The sequence below is a fragment of the Ostrinia nubilalis genome, chromosome 10 (assembly GCF_963855985.1).
Source record: "Ostrinia nubilalis chromosome 10, ilOstNubi1.1, whole genome shotgun sequence".
NCBI lineage: Eukaryota > Metazoa > Arthropoda > Insecta > Lepidoptera > Crambidae > Ostrinia > Ostrinia nubilalis.
The window spans coordinates 1,638,413-1,665,189 of record NC_087097.1 but is presented as its reverse complement, the minus strand read 5'-3'; the positions used below and the strand labels follow the sequence as shown (position 1 = coordinate 1,665,189).

Here is a 26,777-nt window from a genome sequence, read left to right as displayed (position 1 = left end):
ATGGAAAGGCGAACACCCCAAAGTTGTTACAAAGCCCATCTAAGGCATGCTACGTCACTAAACAAGACTACAGTGTAGTTATGACGTAACACTGTGTTCTTTCGTCTCTAGGTAACGGACGGCATGCAGTGGTCGGACTGGTCGGCTGCGCAAGCGCTGCTGCCCGACGTGCCGCGCGCCGCCTTCGCCTGGGCGCGACAGCTCGGTGCCGCCGCCGCCAGGGGACAACTCGTGGTGAGTTCCTGTTTAGAGTTGTTTTAACAATAAATAAATAAATTATTTATTTAATAACTTATTGACAGTTTTTAACCATAGGCTAATATTAAACTATAATAGGTAAAAGTACATACGTGCCTGAACTAAGAATTATCCCATCAAAAACAATACTTGTCAAAAAAACCAAGTCTCGCAACTCAGTTGTTCTACGGTAAAAAGTTGTGAGATCCATGTAATACCAAGTCCAGGCCAGGAAATCTTTAACGTTTTACATAAATATATTGACTTGGCCATCGCACAAAATAATTTAATTTACACGTGTTTTCATGCGATGGCCAAGTCAATATATTTATGTAAAACGTTAAAGATTTCCTGGCCTGGACTTGGTATTACATGGATCTCACAACTTTTTACCGTAGAACAACTGAGTTGCGAGACTTGGTTTTTTTGACAAGTATTGTTTTTGATGGGATCTCATTTCTTTTTGTATTTTGTAGACAGCAGTTACCTATGTATCTAGAAAACTGGACCGAAATTGAAAAATTTTACTCGACTTGGCGGTTGCACTACCGTGCCCCCAAATCTCATTTCTTTTTGTATTTTGTAGACAGCAGTTATGTATCTAGAAAACTGGACCGAAATTGAAAAATTTTACTCGACTTGGCGGTTGCACTACCGTGCCCCCAAATATTTTAATTTTTCCTTGATTCATACACCAAACACTACTTATATTCCAAATTTGAAGCTTCTAGGTCTGCTAGAAGTGCCTTAGAATTTTGATGATCGGTGAGTCAGTGAGTCAGTCAGTGAGTGACAAAATTAAGTAACTTTGACCCGTTATAATTCCTAAACTACTGGTTCAAATTGAATGAAATTTTAAATATAGGGTCCTTCTAAATCAGCTACGTTCCGTTTAATGGGAGCATGTATACGTCACACTGAATACGTTCCCAAAGTTTGAGCCAAAAATTCAGGCTAGTTTCCGAGATAATTAAGGAAACAACTTCATTTCTTATCAACCCAATACAACACCCTGTTCAGCTGATTCACTACTACACTGACAAAAATCCGCACGCACACGAGCTTACGTAATGGCCGCCATTGCGCTTGTGCTGCCGTTGGGCCACTGGCCGCGAACACAAGAGTGCCGCCGGACGACGGACCGGGCGCCACACAAGCTATTCTAGGGCTACTACTAGTTATTTAAGGAATTAAATTAAGCAGAAAATAAAAGTTTATTTATTTTTGGTAACATAAAAAAATCTTATGTGGTAAGTACTTATTTAGTGGCCTTAATGGAATGATGTTTATTCAAAAGTTCGTTAAAATACTTTTGCGCTTGTAAAAATCTTTTATTTCAAACGTAGCAACGAAACGAAGCAAAAAAGTTAGTTGCCGAAATCAATGACTTATTTTTATGCCATACACAAATGGGATAGTTACCATGACTATGAAATTTAGAATTACGGTTATTACACTGCACAACAGCATTTTTGTTGCATGGAATGTTTTTTATGGATCTAGTTGTATTTTCTACCCTGATTCCAAATCTGTACTCAGATTTTCGCTAGCAGCTCTACTTTTTGAGATGTGAAGAGTAGCTATTTTTATCAAAAAAACATGGTTTCCTGTCATATAACAATTTCTTTAACTATGTAATTAGAACAAAACTTTCTTTTATGTGACTTTTTTTAATGAGTTCGAGTGCTACTACTATTCTGGATAATCCAACAGTATTCAGCCATCATATTTTCACTCCAATAGCCCTGGTACCGCTCTTCTATAGCGCAAATATCCTGATGAAAGCGTTCTCACTGCTCCTCGCTTAAATCTCCAAGATTTTCAGGAATTCGATCAAGGTGGCTATGAAGGAGATACATCTTAATGCTCATGTTGTATTCAAGTTGCTAAAAGTATAGTACTAACTGATTGACGTGGTCAGGAAAATTGACGGACTACTTATTTCCCAAAAAGTTTTTTACGAACCAAACAAACTCATTCCAGGCATTTTTTTTAGCGTTTGTCATACTTTCAGTAAAATTTACATCGTTTATTAATATTTTAAGTTGTGGTCCATCGAAAATTTCACATTTTAACTTCTCAACACTCAATTTTCGTAACGATCCATTCGTTGAACATTTTCATGCGGACGTACTGTAGTACAGTACCTGAGATGTACATGGTTGGGGTTTTAGTGTATCAGTTGAACGCAGGACAGGTCTAGTAACTAATGGCATATTAGAATAAACCCACTTAGAATGATTTGAGCGGTTAATTCCTGTTATGTTTACAACGCAGAAATAACAGTCGTCGTGGTGGTTTGACGGTTCCCGCCAAATCATAGGACTAATAAGGTTCAAGGGATCCCTCTTGTTATTTTTCCATAATCGTAAAGACTCCACACACGTTTTACACACTATATTCGGTATCCAGGGCTTGTTATTTGTTTCCAACAGCCGTTGAAAGTACTCCAAATGGGCATTTTTCACGAAGTCTGACACATTTAAACAGGTTTTTTTTAATGTATATCTGCCACAAATGTGACAATTCTATTTGGATTGTTTACACAGGTCCTTCTAGACGAAGTCATTGCAAAAAAAGAAACAGAAACTAGTAAGACGTTGACGATAGCGATATCAGCAGTCAAATGGAGAGTACATTTTAAGAGGGTACCTGTATCTCATAAACTAGAGCTGCTAGAAAAAATCTGAGGGTATATTTAAAATCAGCGAGCCTAAATTAGTAAACAACAAGTGAAAAATCTCATGCAACAAAAAAAAAGTTCGATTTTGTTGTGCAGTGTTATTATTACGATAAAGCAGGCACATTTTTCATGTTAATTTTAATCGCTTAATATCCCCTTAGCAAATTAAAAATGTGATTCGTAATTGACTCGATCATAGCAGAAACTAAACGCTATCGAATTATCTACCTGTGATTATCGGCAGTCTTTAGTATTCCGAAGTAAATAAGTAAATAATTGTTCCCAACTATCAATTTTAAACTGAAATAATAATCATTAAAATCATCGTAGAAACAAAAAAAAAATATAAAAGTAAATAATGATAGTTTTATTATTGTTAAGATTAGAAAGAATTTTGGAGTTGACATCCTTATTTATGCGTGGCGGAGTCGGTGGTATCAAAGACAGCCGTCCCTCACAATAGCCGACCGCGCTAGTGTTGTAAGAACCTCGAGTCTTTAAAGTCTTTATTTTGAGACTTGAGTTTATTTTTAAGACTAGGACTCGTTAGTCACATGAATAAGGGAATAATTGAGTCTTCCGAGTCCTTTCGAGTATTTTAAGTTCTTTGAGCTAGACTGAATCATGACATGAACTTGAGTTGGTGTATACTAATAGGCAATAATGAGTGATTTCATATCATCATCCGTATGTTATATCTTAATTGAAAATAAAATAAATCGCACAATACAAATGTAATATCAATAAAATTGCATTAAACGCAAATAATCGAATCAGAAGTATCCATCTAAAGACTGACGATTTTCGTAATCAAAAAGTTAAAACGGTCCAATAAAATAATAAACACACAGTCTTAATTCATAGCTATTTTATTTTCTTCAAACTTTTAATAAGTAAGATTCCAAGACTCGAGTGTCGTATCGTACAACACTAGCCGGCGCGCAGCAAACGAACTTTTAGACACGTGCCGCCGCCTTTAGACACGTGCCGCCGGCCGCCGGCTAGCGCAATGTACACTCACCAAAATAAAATTAAGAAATTCAACAAACTTTTTTTTACTATTCAAATTAAAATTGTGTTTATTGTTAAATCACAGGTACATAAGATAGGTCATAAATAAATACCAAGTTGGAACGGAAATGATTCGGAAATTTTATTTAACTAATTAGGTACCTACCTACCTCATCTACTTTTCTATTGTAATAGAAATGATGACATTAACGATTAATTTAAGAATGGACTTTGATTTAGGATAAATGGAATATCAATACAAACAAATTGAAGAGTTTTATTTGCTTCAATAGTCTAATTTAATGTTTCTAAATAATTGACTAGGCCATTGAATTACCTTCACAAAACAATAAGTTCGATTAATTTTTAATTATTATCTGTTATAGGATATTTTACCATGAAATACTCAACACCATAATTTAGATTCGAATCAATTGAAATCGAAAGCAAGCAGATAAAATAATAAACAAATAAGTTTCTTTTTTGTCGACTGTACGCTTATGCCAACTTTTCGGCTCTTGCTTTGGCGGCGTCGGCGTCTTTGTGTCAACAAAAGGCGTGCGGCTTGTCGGCATTTGTCGGCGCCTCGGCGTGTGTGCGTGTGTTTTGTAGTGCTCGTGAAGTGAACTATGACGCACAGATGCACAAATGCAAATAAATTTACTAAGACGCGCCTTAAAAATCATGGCCTTTGCTGGTTGATTTTTCGATGGTATCGTGAGTCCGTTTTACTGTGATTAACATAAGATAATAAGGATAGACAACGATATGAGAGTAGGCCTGCAACATTGAAGTGATAGCTCGCCCAATCAGTCGATCAGCTAATCGGCTATCAGCTGTGACGACTGCTGTGAGTTGTTATGACGTGAGTGTAAACAACAAAAAAGTGTGCAGTGGTAGTGAGCGTTGTGTGTGTTGTGTCTCGTGTTCCTGTGCAGAATGAATACACTACAGCTTTGTTGTGTGAGTAAAAAATACAGCATGTTCCATTATGTAAGACGAAATGAATTTTTATTTTTGTTAGAAAATGTAACTTTGTAAAATCATTATAAAACACATACTCAAATTTGGTGAACTTGTTCAGTGTACCGTATAGATGCCCCCATTAAAAGGAATGTAGCTAGTTTAGAAGGACCCTGTATACCGTGTCTTTACAATGCCTGCATAGCTAATGAAAATTCAGCCTTCTAGTTTTATCCACAACGAAGTTACAGGCAGTCGAAAATGGCCTGAATTGCTTCGAGAAAAGGATGGTACGGCCGTGCCGCTTTTTTGCTCGACTTGGTGGGGGCACTGCCGTGCCCCCAGATAATTCCTGTATCTCAGGCAAAAAAACAATGAACTAATTATGACCCTTCGTAGGACTAATTATGCTTTCAACACCTTTCTGCCTCGCGCTTGCCGTTGCTACAACAAACAATTCCAAGAATTAGACATACTTGGGTCTAATTTAAGTAAGTTTAAAAAACAGATCCGGGATTTGTCTTGTGGCAACTAAATTGTGAGCGTCAGGTGATGTTTGCAGTTTGCTCCTTTATTAATTAGTTGATAATTTTTCTTTTGTCACTTTGTTTACTTTTTTTTTTTTTATGTAAATTTATATTTTTACTAATGGTTTGCCCAACTTTATGTGTATATTTAACTGTGGAAACTTAATTGGTGTATGTGTTGTCTTACTGCACCTAAGTGAAATTATATTGTAACTGTATGTTTCCCAAAAATAAATAAATGAATCTTTGTTTGTCACCTGTCACCCGCTTTGCAATGGAGGCAAGTCGAACCTTAATTTCAAACTCATATGTTCTTCTGATTAATTCGGTTGCGGGTCCAGTGACAGTTTAACTTTCACCCGGGACAAACTTGACCTTCATTGGTTGGGTTTTTATGGCGGTCAAGCTGTAGATCCTGGCTACACAGGAGTTGCAGTTGTGGGAACGAGAGGTGGGAATAGTCCCGTTTGCTTTAATCATGTGTGATAATGAGGAAGGGGATTGGGGTAGTTATCTTGGTGGACTGACACTGATGTTATATTTGCAATTACCTCTAGACCACAATGATTCGCGCTATCGCTTTGTGTGTAGCCAAATATTCGCGTATACTTCGGACTTGAATACTAGAATGTTTTCAAGATGTGTATAGCCTAGGTGGTACAGCAGAAAACACTACACTCAAGTTCAAATGTTGAATACACTCTACCTCGCTCTCGCTAAATATTACGAATGTGTGCAAGTGAGACAAAGTGTCATTGTCATTCAGACTATGCATGACTTCAGACTAGTGATGTACAAGGCTCGAGGCTTCCGAGTCCTTTTGCCGAGAGCTCAGAGTCGTTTACAGGGCTCGCCTCGTTTGTATGAAGCTCGACGACTCTGAAGTCTTTTTTAGAGTTCAAGCCTTTTTCGGGGCTCGCCTCGTTTATATGAAGCTTGGAGTCTTTTGCAGAGCTCGAGCCTTTAAGAGAGTTCGAGCCTTTTTGAAAGCCCAGTTAACTTTTGTGTTAAGATCGTCCTATTAAATAAAACTGCAGAAATTCTGATACTACAATAAAATACATATTTGAAAAAAGTTTTTTACATAAGGGCACAAATCAAATAATGACTACAAACAATTAGAATTATAACTTTTCCTAACAAAATAAAATATAGGTCCATTTTAAAAATCTCATAATTAAAATCAACGTAGGTGATGTTTTTTTATTTGTTTGAGCTCTTTTGAAGGTTCGAGCTCTTTTGAAGGTTCGAGCTCTTTTCAAGGCTCGAGCTCTTTTAAAGCCTCGAGGCATGGCTCAGAGAGCTCGCAGCTCGGCTAAGCTCGGGGCACCGAGCCTACCGAGCTTACTGAGCCTTGCCATTCCGCCTCGAGGCTTCAAAAATAGGACTCGACGCCTATGTGACAGGAGGCAAACGAGCAGACAGATCGCCTGGTAAGTGATTACCGTTGCCCATAGACATTACGTCTTGTACATCACTACTTCAGACCCACACTAGCTTTTTTCAAGAATCGTCAGCTTGCCAGCGTATGCGCAGCATTGGCCTCTTGGCGACGTTGCGCAGACATGATGGCAAGACTACCGCATTTTTGGCCGAACGGACTCTGCGCTGCGCGCTGACTCGCGCTGGTCAATGTGAATCCTGCCTTAGATTACGTTGATCGGCTTAACTCATACTACCACTATATCAATCAATCGCTTTCTCTACAGGTCCGCCGCCTCCTCCGCTCGATGCACGTGGAGTGGGCCCAACCGGCGCTACTGGCTCTCCCGCGCGACTACGACCGTCTGTTCACTTACTACCACGAGCGCGTGTGCGCACAGTGCGGCGCCGTGCCCAAGGAGGCGTCCGTGTGCCTGCTGTGCGGCACGCTCGTGTGCCTCAAGCAGGCCTGCTGCCGCCAGCAGCAGGTGGCCGAGGCCGTGCAGGTAGGGTTGTGGAACAGTCGATAGTGGGACTATCGATAGTTAATCTCGAAAAATAATCTTGATATCGATAATGTTACCATAATGTGTATAGTAGCGCTTTACGATCAATATTTTTGATACTGGTAGTTTTATCGATATTTTTACGTCCAATATCCAAATTGGACGTAAAATATCGATTGTGCCTAGCGATAGTATTGCAAAATCTGTCAGAAATAACCAAACACTATAGTATAGCTACGCGTGATCCATTAGTTTTACTTTTATTATGATCGATAGTGGACTATCGAGCAACACTACAGGTGAGACTGGTTCCTGCTTCGCGCTGTCCCTTCACTGGTATTTAGCACAGCTCACTATGGGTCGTGACGTGGAACTTTAAGGCGGGTATCGACACTGCGCGGCTCCGTAGAGACACGTTGACGAGCCGATTTAAGCATTGCCATAGACATTCTAGAAGTTCTAGAAGTGGGGCAGAAAGGTTCTGGAATGGAGGCCGCGTACCGGAAAACGCAGCGTGGGACGTCCACCTACAAGATGGACCGACGACATCGTAAAGGTAGGGAAGCGCTGGACGCAGGCCGCTACCAATCGATCAACATGGAAAGCATTGGGGGAGGCCTATGTTCAGCAGTGGACGTCCTAAGGCTGAAATGATGATGATGATATACATTCTACTCAAATTCGCGAGCAGTTTCACAATGTCGATACACGTCTTAACGTGTGCTGTGTTACAGCACGCAACATGTTCGTAATATGCGGTATGTTTAATTTCAGCACGCAATGGAGTGCGGCGGCGGCACGGGCATCTTCCTGGTGGTGACGTCGACGTACATAATCGTGATCCGCGGCCGCCGCGCCTGCCTGTGGGGCAGCCTCTACCTCGACGACTACGACGAGGAGGACCGCGACCTCAAGTGAGTGCATCCTCTTCAATAAAGGTCTCTACCCACTACCAGGCCTGTTCATCTCCGCGAGTTTACATCGAAAACAAAACACGCACGATGGCCCACCTACAGGATACTATTCGACAAGGCCTCACATACGAGCGAACATTGACTCACGCAGGCGTGTTCTTGTGTATGATGGAAGAAAAAAAAAATGGTGTACTAAATACTGTGCAGTATTTAACTGCCTAAATAATAATAAAAACACAGAATGTACTTTTTTAAGTTGCCTCAAGACACTGAGAGGTAAATAATTAGTTAATATTATTCATGATAATTCATGCTAAATCATGTATTTCCTCCGCCATTTTCCGCAGTTTGGCACCTCACGTCACGTCATTTTACCGAAGTCAGCCCTATAGCTTCGGCGCAGTGCCGATCACTGACCATTGTCAACAAAATGGTGCTTGACTCTTGAGACAGGCTAAATTACACCATATTGTTAATGACATTGAGCATACATTTTTTTAAATACCTTCGCGAAGTAAAACTTCTGTACGTAGTACTTATTATTATTCTGTGCCACTACACCGTATCATACCATGACCGTGCTAGAAACGTGTCAGGCACGAAAAGCAACACGGTACGCTCTACTATGCCCACTGAACGGGTCGACGGCGGTCTGTGCAACATTTGTTGACGCTCCGTGCATGGCACGCGACGGTGTTGGGCGGTGACGGAACGGTCTACTGGGAACTGTGTCGAAAAGTATGACACTGTTATAATACTGACAAATAATATACTTCAATACGCCCAACCTAGGCGTTTTGTTAAGCCTTGTTCTATAGTGACGTCATTATGTAAATTCTTTGTTAGTTACAGGACGGGCGATAGGTGGTCCATTAGGCTTTACTCTGTTGTAACGTCACTGTGCAAGCTTCCCGGTAGATAGTTTGCCATGGTCACACAAAACTCTCCTTAGATCTGTCTATATTTTACTACACTTATTTTTGACATTCATAAGTGCCAAAATACTGGTCAAAATTGAATGTATTTTAGGCGCTTGAAGGAGATAAATCTTGATTGAAACTTTTTTCTTTGCAGGCGCGGCAAACCGCTATACCTGAGTGCAGACCGACTGGAATTACTACAAGCTCAATGGCTGGCGCACCGCTTCGACCACACCAAGCGCACCTGGGTGTGGCACCGCGACTCGCTCTGAGCGCCCCGCCCCGCCCAGCCAGAGGTCACTGAACCCGCCATGCGCGAGCGCAAGTGCGGACTAGCTTGCATCATGACTAAAGCCTGGTCCGTGAGCACGTAGAATCCCGTCCAATGACCCCAAGCTGCCCATCCTTGTCGCTCGCACGTAATTATGTTGCTGTCGCGCTCGCACACTCACTGCGGGCGCGCGTCGCACAGTCGCGACAGCAATATAATTACGCGCGAGCGATAAGGATGGGTAGCTTGGGGTCATTGGACAAAATTCTACGTGCTCACGGACCAGGCTTTACCTGGTAACCAACCCTTCTGTAATGCCGGCGCCAAACATTGGCTGCATTGGCTCCAAGTTACCTTGGATCCAATACACCAATATGTAGACCGATCTGCGCCGGCGTAACGTAGACTTGTCAATTGTAAGACACAAAGATGACGTCCTTTTCTCAGCTAACACAACTTCTACTGCGTAAGTGTAATCAAATTGTCTGTACTCGTACGAGCAGGACTACTTGGACTTTGAGTTATTTTGGATTTTAACTTAGAAAATTATGTACCCACTATTATTATGCGACTCAGGCCTTCAATTCATGCCAAACGTACGATAACCTAGCACACGCTTTTAAACTTTCTTCTTCTTCCTACTTATTATATGCCCTAAATTCACTAGTTACGTATACGAATAAAATGACGAACGCTTTTTCGCCAAAAGCGTATGATACATCGATTTTGATCATGCCGCTTCGTGCTTGAACATTAAACATTTCACAAGCAAATAATGTAATCCATTCATCGACATAACTAAATGAAATAAACTGTAGATAACGCACGGAGGAGCAGCTTCCTAAGATAACATGAATAAAACTTAAAACTTGTTTCATACGTCAATCACAAACATCACTATGGATGAAGTCTGTGATGTAAGAACCCCTACGAAGCCGTTTCTCCTTACGTTATTTACCAAGTGCCTAAACATATACACACAATAAACTTATTCCGTAGATAGGTATTTTGTTAATCTATGAATTTAAAAGTAAGATATTGTAACGGTCCGATGATACTTGTAGAATTTTCATGTTGCATTAATTTAGATATTATTTATTAGTAAAATATATCTTAAAATATATATTGTTACTTATACAACATTGTTGACATCCCGTACCCCTTCTTTCCTGAATTATATTTATATAAGTGCGTCTAAAATGTTTGTTGCCGCAGATTTAACTTCCGAATTACGATTTATATAGTTACTCTAACGAGTTGTTATTAGCAAATTGTATGTTTGTTTGTGTAACCATAGAATCTATTAGTGTTGAGCGACGCTATCCTTCTACAGATCCGTTAAATATTAACAAACTGCTATGAAACTAATAAAGTACATCATTAAATCAAATTCACACGTGCCTCTTTGCGTAGGAGGGCAGCGCCGAAAGCCTGACTGATAAGTAAATGCAATAAATACATTAGATTATTACGGACGTTGATTTCTATAACAGGCTTTTAAAATTAGTTGAGTGTAGTTATAAGGTGGAGCTCTATTCGCGAAAAAGGACCGCGGATTCGCGGATATAAAAGTATGAAAATTTACAGATGTATTTGCATCGACATTAACGCCACGGCTTAGGACTTTTCGTGTAAAAGACTGTAGAGAGATTCTGTGCATTTGCGTCGACCGAAACCTTGTAGCGCCGGGGCTTCGGTAACGTGCGGAGTCAAGCCGACGCGCCATCCGTCAGGGTCCGTCGGGCGTTGTTAGGGCTGTGAATATGTAAAGTTTACTTACTTCTCTGTTAACGCGGTTGACGATGTCACTTAGATTTATGATATTAAATTATTATTTTATTTTCATATTTTTATATAGGTTAACGATAGACAGTCGCTTTCGGTAGTCGATACCGAATAACGATTGTCTCGCAACGCGACGTCGCGCCGAGGTGTGCGATTTGTTAATGCAATTACTGATTAATGTATTTTGTTTGTTTTCTGATGTTGGGTTGACTGAGATAAGTGGGTTGTTTCGGGAGCTGTCCTGTCCCTTGCCAATATTCAAGTTATCCCTTAAGCTCCCGACTCACGCCGACTTGCTTAGAAACCAACGCAAAGGATATAATCATCACGAATTATCTTTATATGGTACGGTGCCTAGTTTGTAATGTATTTCGTGTGCAATTTCGCGGCCTTGATCAGTTTGCTTGTTTTTTTATTTAAAATTGATTTCGGAAGCAGTATTTAGATATTATATTAGTTCAGCGAATTGTAAATTAGTCGTAGTTGTTACTAAATTTAGTAGTTTTCGTTAGTTTATCGTGTAGTCGTCGTGGAGGTTGTATTTTAGTTTATTACAACGAATTGGTGGTTCATGCATTGTAGCATCTCGTATGTTTACATTATATTTATAGAAGGCAATAAACCATAATGTCATGAATAACCTGTATTAACATTTTTGTTTTGTTTTCAAGTTATAATAATTAGATAAAGACTAATGTGGAGGTTTTTCATTTCAATATGTTTAATTTGCGATTGTATTTTTAGTTTAAACCCTGAAATTGTGGATGTAAACATGTTATTATTATTTAGTACCTCACGCTGCGTCCGACCGCCCGCACCATCCGACAAATATTTGTTAACACTTGTAATATTGTTCTTGTATATATCCGATCATTAAAGTTGTTGATATTTCAAATTGTTATTTTATTTTAGCATGTTTATCTATACCTAATAAAATTATACAGGTAGTAGACTGGTAGTGGTAGTTTCCTACTGTAATCTGGAGGCGTAGTGTGAGTTTACGTCAACCGCATTCGATGTCAACTGCGTTAAAAAGTGACATTAAAGCTGAATTGCACCACCTTATTTTAACCGTAACAATGACTAATGACAATAACCGGTGCTTTTTGTATGGAGTTTGACAGATTTTTGACGTTTGTCAAAGTTAAAATAAGATGGTGCAACTCAGCCTAAATGTATAACGGATTGTACAGCGCCCCTAGCGAAAACTTTCAAGAACTAAACTTTTCATATATTATTGTGACGACGCACGTTTGATGTAAACTCACACTATTATAAGCCCTCTGTATGGTGTGGTGAACACAAGCGTTTACGCTTGAAGTGTTAGCGTTAATTTGAGTTGGAATTGAAAATAAATAAATAAAACGCAAAGTTTTTGTTAAAAGTTTATATTGTACATCAACTATGATTTGTTTAGAGGTAGAACATCCTACTCTTAAATTAAACGGCTAACGTGATTACAATTAATAAAATAGTTAATTTCGTATCGATCGCCGCGTTAATATCATTATAGGCGGAGTGAGTAACCGAAACAACTTAAATATACTATTATACGATTGCTTCACGAAACAAGTCTTTTATGCATCTGATGTTTCGTCTTGCATGATAATGCTATGGGCTACACACGAGATTTAAATTATTTCTTAGGGTAGCTCCAGTTTCCAAAGATTTCCTTATCGTAAAAATAAGACGCATCTAGGGACGTATGCTAAAATAATGATGTTTTAGAATGCTCGAGTCAGCACTGAAAAGCATCGTAAAGCATCTCATATTCTTCAAAACGTGATCGTGCACGTCAAGTTTTAGTTTTTACCCCGTATACAAAGGCTGCCATAAGTAAATAACTAAACAACTATCTGTTTAGTTACTTTACACATTTATATAGCGTAAAAAGATTTCTGTGGTAGTATATGTATAACAAATATACAGCGCTTAACTTAGCTAACAGCCACATCGGAGATAAGGGTATAATTGTTACAAAAAAGTATTGAAAGATACAAGACGAAACACCCGAGGCGCAATTGCAGTACTTATACGATCTGATTTTATGCACGTTTTAATATAAAGTAAAAGATTTATCACAGAAAAAATAAATACTACCAAACAATAAAAGATGGCAACTTATTATGCACCACGTTACAAAACAATAATATCGGTTATTTATTATTATTATTATGTCAATCGATTAGATTACATATTCAAACTAAAATAATATAAGTATAAATACTGAATTCAATTCTATATTATTTTTGTATAAAAATATGTTAAGAACTTAAAATATATCTCGATTTCATCTAATCAAAGGAATGTGATTTAACCAATACGAACAGTATAATGAAATCTATCCTTTTACATAATATATACTAACAAATATCTCTTAATATAATAGTCATAGGGACGAGTTTCGAGTTGCCGTCAATATTTTAATGTCAAATTAAACAGATTTTCTATACAATACTCTCATTGACGGGTAACGGTTGGTGCTTTGTTTGTTAACTATGCACGTTAAAATTAATCTGGTGTTAACACGCTAATAAATGTATAATTTTGTACTCTGTAGAAACTTAAGTACCATTATCTTGATAACACGTATCGTTATCCAAACTGATCTGCTGTTGTAGGCAAGTGTAACAATAATTCAATCGATTTGACAGAAATCGCACCGTGTCGATTCACGGTTATGTAAGACGGTGGATTCATTGTCAAATGATTGACGATTTAAATATGAATCTCGTTTGTCCATTCAAATAGCGTTGTTACAATAAATACGGGACATCTCGCGCCACAGACTGGGCGAGATTAATTAATTGAATAAGAGATCTCTCCAGTTCAAGACAATCTTTGTATGTCGAGTATCAAAACGATATTATACATGACCTTTATAACAACATCATATAAACATACACTTCAAAAATCGTTAAAAAAATTACATACACCGCAGACACCTTAAGAAACCAGTTATATTAAAATAACGCTATGTACATACAACTATCAATAATGTATGTAGGTACAACTTCTAAAAATTTCTGAACACATTTTTAATAAGATATGGGACAAATTTTAATTCCTACCTGTCCATCTCAATCCTTATCTGTCCGCTCCTCTATGGCACAAATGTAAATAAACAATATAATTTGCACCTCGAACTAAAGTTGCAAATGTAGGCAAGCGGAACCTAAATATTTATTCAATAGGCCAAATTTTAGTACTCTAATCTCTAAAAGCAATACTTTACGTATATAGGTGCGACTTCAATATTCAATATACATAATAATATTTATTGTAAATTATAAATTCGTACCAACTAATTCATATTTTATATAACCGTATTACTTTATTTTAACTAAATACAAACTGAATACTAATCGTGTATATGCACAGCTAAATTATAAAATCATTTAGCACGCTAATAATATTCTTTATTACAATATACTGGTCATTCTGAGATCTGTTCGTCACCGTTCTGGCTCCAATACTGTTTCAACATTTTCTTAAGTTACTCGTCGTAAAAGTATGCCATTCCTGGCCGACGGCGAGCAATGGCAGTCTAGGAGACTCCGCGCTGTGTCTCAACACAATCTACGCCCACGCTGTGGTCCATCGTATTCTTTATATTAACAAGTTATCGTTACTCTATGTAAAGGTAACTACATCTATTCTATATAATTATTTTAGTTGGCAGATATGTTACCGATTTTTTGATATATCATTTTTTTCGTGGCATATTTTTTCACAGAAAAAATGTTACAATCGCACATTAGTCTTATTATTGTTTACAAAACTATCGTGATGTAGAGATATTATATTCTTCATTATATGCATATCAAATAAGTATATCTTAGTAAATAGTGTCGAATCCCGTTCGACCGATGCCTGCGAGCGAGTTCTCGCTCGGAACGAAACGTCGCCTTCCCGCGGCCGACTGCGGTCAGCCAACCGATAACACACTTTATATCAAAGCTTAGATAACAGTTGTTTGCAATTTACTCTAGGTAAATATCATTTCAATTCATATACAATAAAATTGAAATAGTAAGCAACGAAGTAGGAGTAGAATAAAATAGTAAAACACGACCAACAAGTGGCGTTGCAAAGCATGAGGTGTAGGGCACGTCGGTGTAGTGACAATTATTTGGATAACCGCACCGTGTAGCCGTGATTTGCATCCACATTCAATTATGCTATTACAATAATAACAAGCTGAGACAAACAATATTCACTTCAAAAGAAGCGTCTAGATAAAATATCTTCAGTTGAAGGGTGCGCTTTGTACGGAATCCTACTGTACAAGTTACTGGCCTGACGTCCGGATATTTTACTACAAAACGGGGAGCCGGTTGCCCGGCCAACTGGGGGACCGAACGCTCAGCGGAAACTCCGGAAAATAGCGAATAACCGTGTTTTATTCTGCGGAAATATAATTTTCTGAGCACCCGGTAGCGTGAGTAACAGATGTTCCCATACCGCAGCGTCTAGCTGCTGCCCACGTGTCGATGCGCCCGCGCAGGCCACGCCGCTGCTGTTGCGGCGCGACCTCACTGTTAATACAAAAGAATTTGCTATTTACATCCGTCAGCGTCAAAACAACGTCAAAATTTATTTGTAGTAAATGTTTGTATAGGTCGCGCAACGAGAGTTGAGGCAATCAACACAAACAATAACGACGCTGACGTCTTGCGTAGTGACACTGAGAAGTATTTTCTGTCTCGCTTGCAGGTATTTATCAAAAGTGAGGCAGCTAGTGTATTGTAAATTGTAAAGTATGTAGGGGAAGCCCGGGCAGCACGAATACCTTAAGAAAAGTGGCAAAAAAACCACATAAATATGCAATCAACAACAGTCTATTAATTAATAATTTGTATCTTAGGTAATCATCTTTGGAATTGTAAAGAATAAACTTAGAAACTTAAACAAATTCTACAATAAAAATGTCATTAAAAAAAAAGTTCCAATTATCCATTTTGCCCGACCCCCCTGGGCAAGACGGATATGTACAGTAAGTGCTTGTTCACGTAGGCACGCGCGGGCGCGGGCGCGGGCGCGGGCGCGGGTAACGTCGCGAGCTCGTGTTCATATTGACGACCAGGCGTTCGCGCGATTGTGACGTATTGTCAGAGGTCGAATTATGGACGACGATCTTTTATTTTTAACCGAAAATTCATACCTAAAGTGGGAGATGCTAAAAATTAGTATTGGTGTGCGAGATTAATAAAGAAAGAGAACGGTATGGTGAATTTCATACTTTATATCGTAATTTGAGAAAACATCCTTCAAGGTTTTTTGGATATACCAGGATATACCAGGATGAGTGTCAACTGTTTTGATTACATACTGGATTCAATAAGGAGTGATATTTCAAAAGTAGACACAAATTTTCATAAAAGTATAAAGCCCGAAGAAAGACTATTTGTAACTATAAGGTGAGTTTAAAAAAAAGATTTTCTTAGTAAGTAATTTATAATTTTCAATCAAAATCAAATTCAAACAAGGTTCCTCTTTATTATTTAATTTAATTAATATTATCGTTATCAACTAAACAACATTTCTGTTCATATGATGACTGTGTTTACTTTGCCAAATAGGAGTTCTAGCCTGAATAGCACTAATAAACTCTTCTGTATTGAACGACATGATAAAAACGTGCTATCGTTTCTAGCGACAAGATCAAACTGGTTGAACTTACCTGACGTCGTGAGTGAAACGCGCGCGCCGCCGCTAGTTTGACATGAACACACACAAACATCTTCACGCGTTGAAATTACCGCGAGCGCTCCGCGCGCGCCAGTCGCTAGCTTGCCCGCTAGTTAGACCGCACGTGCGTTTCGTACGTGAACACTTGGAATCACTACATATGTTTGATATTTCGTCACCGCGCCCGCGCCCGCGCCCGCGAGTCAACGTGTGCAAGCACTAATAACTGCTTTAATCATTGCAATCATCACAATAATAACTGCCTATGCCTGAATATAAGGTACAATCCTCGTGTGCCCACTTCTTGCATTGATTGCACTCTATCCAATCCTCGGTAGGTGGTTCAGTGTATTCTTCTGAGCACACAACATAAATATTTTGTTTTCACCATCTGATTTTTGTTTTTGGCCATTTTTCCTCTTGACAAGTCTTGTTTGGAAGTTCTTGTTTTCAGATGTGTGGTTTTGTTAGGGCCTGCTATTCAGTTATGGCCTGTCTTTACCTATCCGTTTTGCCCATATCCGTCTTGCCCAAAGCACCAATATTTAAAAGTTGTATACCCACCCGTTAAATTTCTACCGATGAAAAAAAGCAACACACACAAATTAAACTTAATTTAACATGCTATCAACTAAATAGAGTCTATAAGTTAACACTTAAAACGTAATACAAGAAATCAACACACATAACTTGCCAAAAATCGTAAGAAAACAGCCAAAAACTTTTGATTTCGAATTGACAAAAAGTTCACGCACGTATTCTTTTGGTGGAACTATCATGGCGTGGCTGTGTTGCTGTTTTACAGACCCGCAAACGTCCAGTAGCGCCATGTGTTGTAGGTTTTTAGTAAAATCGATTATTCTTCTTACCCACATTATGCTTCTTGCCCGGGCTTCCCCTATATGAACTTGACTGTGTATTCTGTACATATATTCAAATATTAGATCAAAGTGAGTCGTCTCAACATTCACTGTGCGACCTATATCTTTCATTAAGACACCTTAACCTCATTTATGTTTGATATGCACGCAGAGCGTGTAGCGGATCTGTATCGTAAGCCTTACTACTGTCTCATAAATCACGTTGAAATTGTATTGATTCTGAAAAAAAAAAAGAACTCACTTTGGTTATCCCGGGCGGTCGCTAAATGGCGCTACATCGGTGTTATAATATGTCGGCGTGCCAATAGGCGGGGTAGGCGGCGGCGGCGGCGGGCGCGGGCGCGTTTACTGGCACGGGCGGCTCCGCAGGGCAGTCGCAGTCAATACGCTGCGCTACGAAGTTGCCGTAGTCGTCTGTCAAAGCGCTGTGACGTAGGGCGCCGCACACGTGACGTCGCCCGCCATCGCACCATAGTCTCTCTGAAAAGAGATGCACACAAAAATATCGACAACTGTCAACATAACAAGTCCAAGAATTGGGTTCCATTCAGTGCTATTTCAATATCTTTCTTTTAATGGTACTCCTTCTAAAGGTTCAGCCAAACCAAGGCGATCACACGTGATCGTGATCGCGTGCAGCGATGCATTGATCGCCATCGCTGCACGCCGGCTGATCACGTGTGATCGCGTTGGGTTGACCGAACCAAAAGACTGTACTTAGAAAGCAAAAATACAACCATCTTAGGAACAATAACTCGAATAAACGCCACCTATGAGTGTTAACCAATTAGCACCCTGGTGGCAATGTTTGAAGGGGGCAGATGGGAATATAAATATCATCTATTTATTGCCAAACACCACTGCAATGGCAAGTTCGAAAGGGGCAGATGGGACTAAAGGTGGTGGCTATCTTGCTCGCGGTTTTAATTCACTGGTTTTCAAGTGACGTAAGAACCACAAGTAGTAGTAGTTTTGGTACAAAAAGTCGTGATTAAATTGGCTGCCATTGCTGTAATATGTTTGCAAAACCGAAACACGCAACAGTAGAACACTAGAACTGAAATAACATTAAAGTAAACACGGCCACAGGCCAAAGTGTTAACTATCCCTTTCTGTTTTTGCTCTCGCTCTCATCAAATGGTGATTCTTTGCGATAGAACGAGACAACATGACGGGCAATGGGCAGTTAACACTGTAGCCAGTACTTCTGGCACTCACCTCTAGTGATGTCCACGTCGGCCATCAGCTCTTCGTTCATGAGCGCGCTCAGCGCGTCGTCTGTGTGCTTGGATTCTGGAATCACTGGCACATGATGCAAGAATATTAATAACCGACGAATTAATAAGTTACAAAATGTCGATACATGCTTTATAAATTATTGTTTGGCGGATTACTGAAGGCAATAGGGATGTTTCCTGGGTCAAAAAGCAAGTTTTAATTAGTCCGTCAGTTAACTTATCAAAAAATACTCTAGACGTATTTTTCACTTTTTCAAACTAATGAAAATTTAAAGAGATAAAGCGCGCCAAAGTTCATAAGAAGAGGCCCGTGACGTCAATGCGTACATAAAAGTGCCGCACGTTGTGACGTCGTGCGGAACTTCAACGCACCATAACTATGTAATTATTTGTTAGATTGACAAATAAAAATATATGTGTCCAATATATTTTGATATTAAACATGACGGACTAAAAAAATTTTTTTAGGAAACTAGCCTATTCGTATGAAAATATTAAGAGCGCTTTCACATTAGGGCGTTAGAAGCGCGACAGGGGCGTTTTTATTATGTGAAGGCATGCATCCACTGTCACATAGTATGAAATTTTCGGCAGCGCGTCTGTCACGTCTGTATGTGAGAGATTTGAACTTCCTCTGGGGAAAGTTGTTGCATTTGAGCCATAGAATCAATCCCTGGCTTATTCCACTATTCCCCGTTAACGCCAAATTGGAGCTTATAATGGGGAATAATGAACTATAGTCTATCCAATATAGCTTGATTAGAATGACAGCTGCCATCAAAAGTAACGACATAACTTTGTATAGTTCCAAAATACTGAACTGTCCTATGCATGACATTGACAGTGGGGCGCCACCGTCAATACCGGATTGCTGGTTCAGATTTTTGCCATGTTGGAAACCTTATAGTTGAACGATGGTAGCGCCCCCCTGTCATTGAGTTTGGTGGGACAGTTCAGCGTGGGTCATCTATAGTAGCGATCAATGAGAGCTAAATATTGGCGGACAAGAAATAATTCACGTCTGATCTACAAACAATATTTTCGACGACAGTGCTTCCAATAAAAATGTTAATTTCGTGTAAAATGCAGCGTTAAATTACTCCAATAAGTAGTAATTCGAAATTATAAAAATCAAGCTAGAGTATTAACGACGTCTCTACAAGGTTATCTCGAGTTACAAAAATGTTAGTGTTGGGACATATCGACAAATGTCATATTAAATTAAAACTAATTTTTTAACATATTTAACAAATTTTTTTTGTAACTAATTTTTTAACATATTTAAGTCAAGTTATTACGTTTTTCTAAATGTTCACTATTAAAAACCAAAAAACATTTCATTCTTAAATAATCAAACATCGGAAATCAATCACCGCTAATTTTTTGGGTATTCATAGCACCGTTGCTCTAGAAGAGATGCCCACCGCCCTCTAGCGAGAGGAAAAAACCACTGAAGAACACTGATGACGATGACTACGCCTTAGGATGTTGTACACCCTTGACATGAATTTTAAATTTTACTGTCTTTAAAGAAGAACGGTCATCTGTGACCCAGGCCCGACAGAAACGAGACATACCTCAGTTTTTTTGTCATGTCTTAATTAGTTAAATTATATATTTTTTATATTCGAAATCTATGTATAACACCAAAATATTACCCTTTGTTTTTGTTCAGGCGTTATACAAAAACTAATACAAAATGCCTATTTATCACCAAAATTGGTAAATGTATGTACCTAAATGGCTATTACAGCTGCTATGGAATGTATCTAGGTGACCTGGAGATACAGCCGCATTATACAGGGTGGAAACGAGAAATTACAAAATCCAAAAATTGAATGTTACCAGCTTCCATAATCTGTAACCTATTATTGGTACCATTTGAAAGAGCTCGTGAAGCACTTTCAGAATCAGTAACTAGTTTTTCGATATCTTGTATACTTTAGAAATAATCGAGTGAGATCACTTATCGTTCCATATGTATAACCACCCTGTATAATCCGGCTGTATCTCCAGGTCACCTAGATACATTGCATAGCAGCTGTAATAGACATTTAGGTACATACATTTACCAATTTGGGTGATAAATAGGCATTTTGTATTAATTTTTATATAACGCCTGAACAAAAACAAAGGGTAATATTTTGGTGTTATACATAGATTTCAAATATAAAAAATATATAATTTAACTAATTAAGACATGACAAAAAAACTGAGGTATGTCTCGTTTCTGTCGGGTCTGGGTTTTTTTTGTATGGTGCGTGACCGTTCTTCTTTAAATCATAATTGTCATTTTTATGAATAAAGATATGAAGAAAAATTGGGTGCATTTTTTTATATCATTTTTTCGAAAACTTATCGATACATCTATGTGAACCGTACGAAACATACCCAGCACTAGTCACATTCGTTTGACAGCCGTCATTCTAATCAAGCTATATTGGAATTTGGATAGACTATAAAAAGTTAATTAATCCCCATTACTTTAAAAATAAAATTCTAATGGGGATTAATGAACTTTTTAGTTCACTATTTCCCATTATAAGCTCCAATTTGGCGTTAACAGGGAATAATTTTTTTTTTTTTTATAATAAAAACTTTATTTGTAGCCAATTACAATTGTGCATAGACAAAATGAAACGTTAATGACTGCAGTAGTCAAAGACTGTGTCGCAGTCATCAGCGCCTTCCTCTAATACAGACGCTATAAATAAACAATTTAGGTTACTAATAAATAACTTAATACTTATTTAGCTTTAACTGAATACCTACATGAATTGAATATGAGATGAACTTACAATAATGGAATAAGCCCAATCCCTTATGTTTGTTCCATACTTGCAGGTTGCAGGGACACCCTGTATTTTACAAAATCTAGGATGGCGACCACGGCATATTTGCTAGCGTTTTTCCTGTCAAACTTTTTGAAAACTCATGGAATCTACTGAACCCACCATGCGAATACCTACCTGTATCCTGCACCTCCTGCTTGACCACCGGCTCCTCTTTGACCTGTCGCAGCGCGGGCGAGGTGGGCGTGGTCGGTGTGGTTGGCGCGGTGGGCGTGGTGGGCGTGGCGGGGGGCGTGGGCGCCGCGTCCGCGCCGGGCGGCACCGCCCCCGCCTCCCCGCTGCTGTTTGAGCTGCATTCCGGGCTGTATGGCGCCATCTGAGGAAGAAACATTTTTGGACTCTGTTGCAGAGGAATAAGACCATGATGGATGACGACTCCATAGAACGACTGGTCGCCCAAAGAAAAGTCGAAGGAACCCGATCACGTGGCAGGTCACCGATGCGCTGGACCGACCGAGTCAAATCAGCAGTGGGAGACGGCTTATGTGACTGCACCAGACAGTCTGCCAATAGAGAGATGGCGGGAGATCGTGCGGAGAGTTGTATCCGCCTCTACAACCGATGTGAACAACGCCTCAACGTGACCACGAGCGCACTGCCAAGAGCGTAACGAAGAAGAAGGAAGGGATAGTTTTATGGACTCAAATTGGCTTTACGGTTGCAACTGTATAAGGTTTAGAGCTACAGTATAGACTATAGATAGATGATACAGTATGGGGGAGGGACACTTTATAAAACTCTGTTGAAACAGTGTAGGGTTTAAATAATAAAATAAATAATATCCTTAGACATTTTACACTGCGCTTCTAGTCCCAAACTAAGCAAAGCTTGTACTATGGGTACTAGACAACGGATATAAACGTACTTAAATAGTTTTTTTTTTGTAAATACATACTTATAATACACAGAAAACACCCAGTCCAATACAAACAAATATGTTCATGCACACAAATATTTGTACTGTGCGGGAATCGAACCCGCTACCTCTGGAATAGTAGTCCGTTTTGAACCACTACACCAAACGGCCGACGTTTAGAACTGCAATGTACACAAAAACTTCGTTTGTAAAGTGGTTTGTATGGAGGGGAGGGACACTTTATGGAGCTGTAGTGTACACAGGGAAGTCTCTCCACATTACAACTTGAGGGTTGTATTGTAATGCACCAGCATAAGTTTTACACACTTCAGTGTCTATAGATTAATCATAATGCCATCTTAACTGAATGAAAGTTCTTTCCCTCAATCTTGTCTGGTGTTAGTCCAAAAAAGAAGTTAATGTTTTTGCAGTAAGTTAGTACCTTCCTAATCTTCTTCTGAACCCTCACCTCAAAAGAACCCAAAACTAAAGAAAGATTTATACAACATAATAAGATTTTTTTATGCATAACAAGGCAGACATTTCACCACAATCAACATTGTTTCCAGTGTGGAATAATATTTTATTTATAATCAATCAGGAAAGCCTCCTTATTACACAAGTTAGATTATGTAAATCGAAAATATTTAAATACTCATCAATCAACTTGTTAAAAGACTTCTATTAGAACAGCCATTGGCAGCAATTGTTTCTTTTCATACAATGGTCATGACAATAAGGAACTTTGAATAATAAACAGCATAGCACTGACCCTGAGACTTCTGCGGCGCCGCGGCGTGACCTCCGCCATCTTATAGCTGGTGTCCATGGCCCAGTAAGACCCTTTGCCGGGGTCGTCTTTGCTTCGGGCCACCTTCATGAAGCATTTGTTCAGGCTCAGGTTATGCCGGATAGAGTTCTGCAATAAAAGTAACAGAATAATCACTTAGACGTACTTAATATAGAAATACTAGGAAATCAGTAGACGTATAGTTTGGGTAAACACATGACTAAAAACTTAATTATATTGCTGAAATGTTTTATCTCCCTTTTTGTATGAAACATAAATAGGGCTAAAATTAATTTTTGTTTCTCTCTCGAATTACCATCACACAAGAAAATGATACTGAATAATATTGAAATGAGCAGTCAGATAACTAAAGTAAATCAGTGGGTTATGCTGTTCTTTAAGGACTTTTCTGACAGTATCTTATAAATGTATTTGACAAATTAATTTCAATTCTTAAATTACTTACCATCCAGCCTTTGCCGGCTTCTTTGTAGTAAGGAAAAGCATTGCAAATGTAGTTGTAAATCTCATTGAGGGTCATCTTTCCATTTGGGGAACTGCTGATAGCGAGTCTGATCATACTGGCGTAGCTGTGGACAAATAGCATGGTTATGTCAACGTGAAATTGTGAACTCTGTCAGTTTATAATATAACGCGTTAGATTGTAAAATAACAGTGGGTTAGGTTAGGTTAGATTGTAATTTAACTTCGTCAGATTATAATCTGACGGAATTCACAATTTTACGGTGACAGTTACATACATTGAAGTCAACAAGTTGCCTGTTATGGAGTTAAATATTATACACAACAATGGCTTTTCATCTGCATCTACTTGGCTGAGAACAGTAAAATGAATTTGCATCAAATAAAACTATGATATCGACTTGATTTAGTGGATTTAATTTGCCAAACAAACTACAATGAGTATAAAACGAAGACGACGCCGTGTTTTATTGCTTTTATGATTACTCAGCACCGAGAGGTGACCTAGAGATGAGTCATGCCCCCAGGCGCCAGTTTGTTGAGGATAATCTGGTCAAACGTTTTACCTGTACGCGGGCTTGGCATGCTTGATTTTGTTCGCGTTCTTCTCGCCGCCCTCCTTGTTGTTGTTCTCCTGCTGCAGGCCAAGCGGCTGCACGTCTTCGTACAGGAAGCGCGGGATGGGCCCCAGCGGGCTGTGGCGCGGCGGCCCGGGGCTGTAGGCCGGCAGCCACTCCACTCCGGGCGAGTCGCTCATTGTCCCATCAACACACCGCCCGAACGTCGTCACCACACACCCTCGCAACGCCTACGCATTCCTCCCCGAAACAAAACAAACACTCGTAACCCAAAACTGTATTCGCGTATCACAACGGCCGTGGGCGTGTGGCTCGCTACCTTTTACGAAGATGATCCTCTTTGAAGAACATGAAGGATCCTTGAAATGACGACCTTAGAAAAACCACAGAAATTGAACGGTTGCGTTTGATTTTACACAAGAAAACTTTAACACATCGAAATACATTTAAATTAATGTAAAATAATATACGGATGAAACGTAAAGGCCAAAAGAAAATATAATTTTCAGAAAAATTGAAATTATTATGACATTTGATGCACCTACAACAAGGAAAATGGCGGCGTACTAGGTGCGTTCGGATTCAAGTGGTGATCAAGAAATTAAGAGGAAATTGAAAATTGTTTGAACAAAACCAAGAAATAAAAATATTATTTTTTTCATAATTCGATTCTTCATTTTGTTTTTATTTTCTTTTTTCATTATTTTGTGTAACTAAAAGTATTTTTTAAAAGTAGGGTAAATTAGTTATGAACTATGGCAAGAATATTACTGGGTTACCAGTTAAATAAATTTAAAAAAATGACAGTTTGAATGAAATGCTGTGAGGGGGGAGTTGTGTTTTGCGTTGTTTTATTTTTAACGGTTTGTTGACATTGTTTTACATACGCGTAAATCATTTTATGTTGTAAGTGTGTGAACTATTCGGTTTGTTGTAATAGTGAAGTAAAGTGGCCAACAATGACGACCCAGCCAGAAGTCGGCGTGTCCGACTTTGTCCTCTTGGACAATTTGACGACTGACAACTTCATAGAAAATTTGCATTTGAGGTAAGCGGCGCCTATTTCTGTACTTTTGCAATCCTCATGATTGTGTTAGTTACCTCAATTCCCCTGCTACATACGTAATATTACTTTTCGAAACATTCAACTATTCCATACTTCTAACAAAGTCGGTAGTGCTACTTAGTAATTTCGCCTGTGCCGGTATTTAGCACTTAGCACCAAACTTAAAAAAGTATGTTGAGTTTAAAAATACATGTTAAAATAGGTACTGAAACTTTGAAAACAACCTTGGAGGCTCAATCTTAGAGTTCACTTGGGTAAACAAGACTTGGTGATGGAACCATTATTTTAAAGATTTGTTATTTTTATTTTAAGTTTGTATAATTTTAGTCAATATGTAAAACCCACCACGTAATTAAAATGTGGTGGATAAAAAATCATTTGGGTTTGCTGTGTGAGTGTTTGAAGAAGTAGCGAGGCTTCATTTTTTTTATAGCATGTTGTAAACTAAGAAATTGATTTTCATCTATAATATACAGGGTCCAAATGGGTGTGCCAGTTTAGTTTTTTTAAGTTTACTAATTAAGATGTTTACAATTTCTGCATGAATATTACTAAATATTGTTACAATGGTCGAACAAACTAATAATCTAGCATATAAATTATGCTGAGTGGAAGCCTTTTTGGCATAATTTTTTTTTTTACACACACAGTTTTGTTTTTTAAATATTATCTTTTTATTTATAAATATCTTATCACATCTTTTCTACTTCGTCTATATCGTATATTATTATTTTCTACTACATCTGTATTTACACTTAAAATTTATACGCGCACTATTATTATTATTTATGTATGTATATTTTATGCAGTATAGGTTAGTGTCCGTGACTCTCACTCGGCATGGGGCACACTGAAAACCAGCGTCGTGGCTTCCCTCACCGGGGGCCACGGCATATGCTGAGTGGGGTCCCATTGCGATGGGCATCGCTGTGCGACAGGGTGGCACTGCTTAGTTTACTTGCTCATTCATTGTACGTTTTATGTCACCTCTGTCTTATTTGCTTTTTTTTTATTTCACATCTTTTGTCTTTTGTGATGTCCATGGCAATAAATGTTTCTTTCTTTCTTTCTTTCATTTTTTAATTAATTCATACAATACTGTT

General features: G+C 38.7%; 3 protein-coding genes across 3 annotated transcripts in view; 2 read left to right on the top strand and 1 right to left on the bottom strand.

Moving 5' to 3' along the window:
* LOC135075398 (uncharacterized) overlaps window positions 1-12,134 on the top strand; it is a 116,205-nt gene extending 104,071 nt beyond the window's left edge. Inside the window, exons 63-66 of the mRNA XM_063969843.1 lie at window positions 112-234; window positions 7,131-7,349; window positions 8,124-8,263; window positions 9,338-12,134. Of these exons, the coding sequence (XP_063825913.1) occupies window positions 112-234; window positions 7,131-7,349; window positions 8,124-8,263; window positions 9,338-9,455 (600 nt within the window). The 3' untranslated portion in view covers window positions 9,456-12,134. The remainder of the gene's footprint in view (window positions 1-111; window positions 235-7,130; window positions 7,350-8,123; window positions 8,264-9,337) is intronic.
* A 477-nt stretch (window positions 12,135-12,611) lies between these two features.
* On the bottom strand, window positions 12,612-25,161 carry LOC135075638 (fork head domain transcription factor slp1-like). The gene is made up of 7 exons (XM_063970043.1): window positions 24,597-25,161; window positions 24,014-24,137; window positions 23,530-23,676; window positions 22,019-22,217; window positions 19,030-19,113; window positions 18,053-18,291; window positions 12,612-15,777 (listed from the first exon to the last, which is right to left on the bottom strand). Exons 1-6 carry the CDS (start codon window positions 24,785-24,787, stop codon window positions 18,095-18,097), a joined length of 942 nt encoding a protein of 313 aa, XP_063826113.1. The 5' UTR covers window positions 24,788-25,161; the 3' UTR covers window positions 12,612-15,777; window positions 18,053-18,094.
* Window positions 25,162-25,423: 262 nt separating this feature from the next.
* Window positions 25,424-26,777, top strand: part of LOC135075661 (unconventional myosin ID) — a 63,336-nt gene continuing 61,982 nt past the window's right edge. The window contains exon 1 of the mRNA XM_063970078.1: window positions 25,424-25,656. Within this exon, the coding sequence (XP_063826148.1) occupies window positions 25,568-25,656 (89 nt within the window). The 5' untranslated portion in view covers window positions 25,424-25,567. The remainder of the gene's footprint in view (window positions 25,657-26,777) is intronic.

Coding starts and splice junctions, on each gene's coding strand:
- LOC135075638 (XM_063970043.1), bottom strand. CDS start 24,787: ATGAGCGACTCGCCCGGAGTGGAGTGGCTGCCGGCCTACAGCCCCGGG. Junction 23,677..24,013: donor AAGCCGGCAAAGGCTGGATG/GTAAGTAATTTA, acceptor CTTTTATTGCAG/AACTCTATCCGGCATAACCT. Junction 22,218..23,529: donor GGCGCCGCAGAAGTCTCAGG/GTCAGTGCTATG, acceptor TTTCTTCCTCAG/ATGGCGCCATACAGCCCGGA.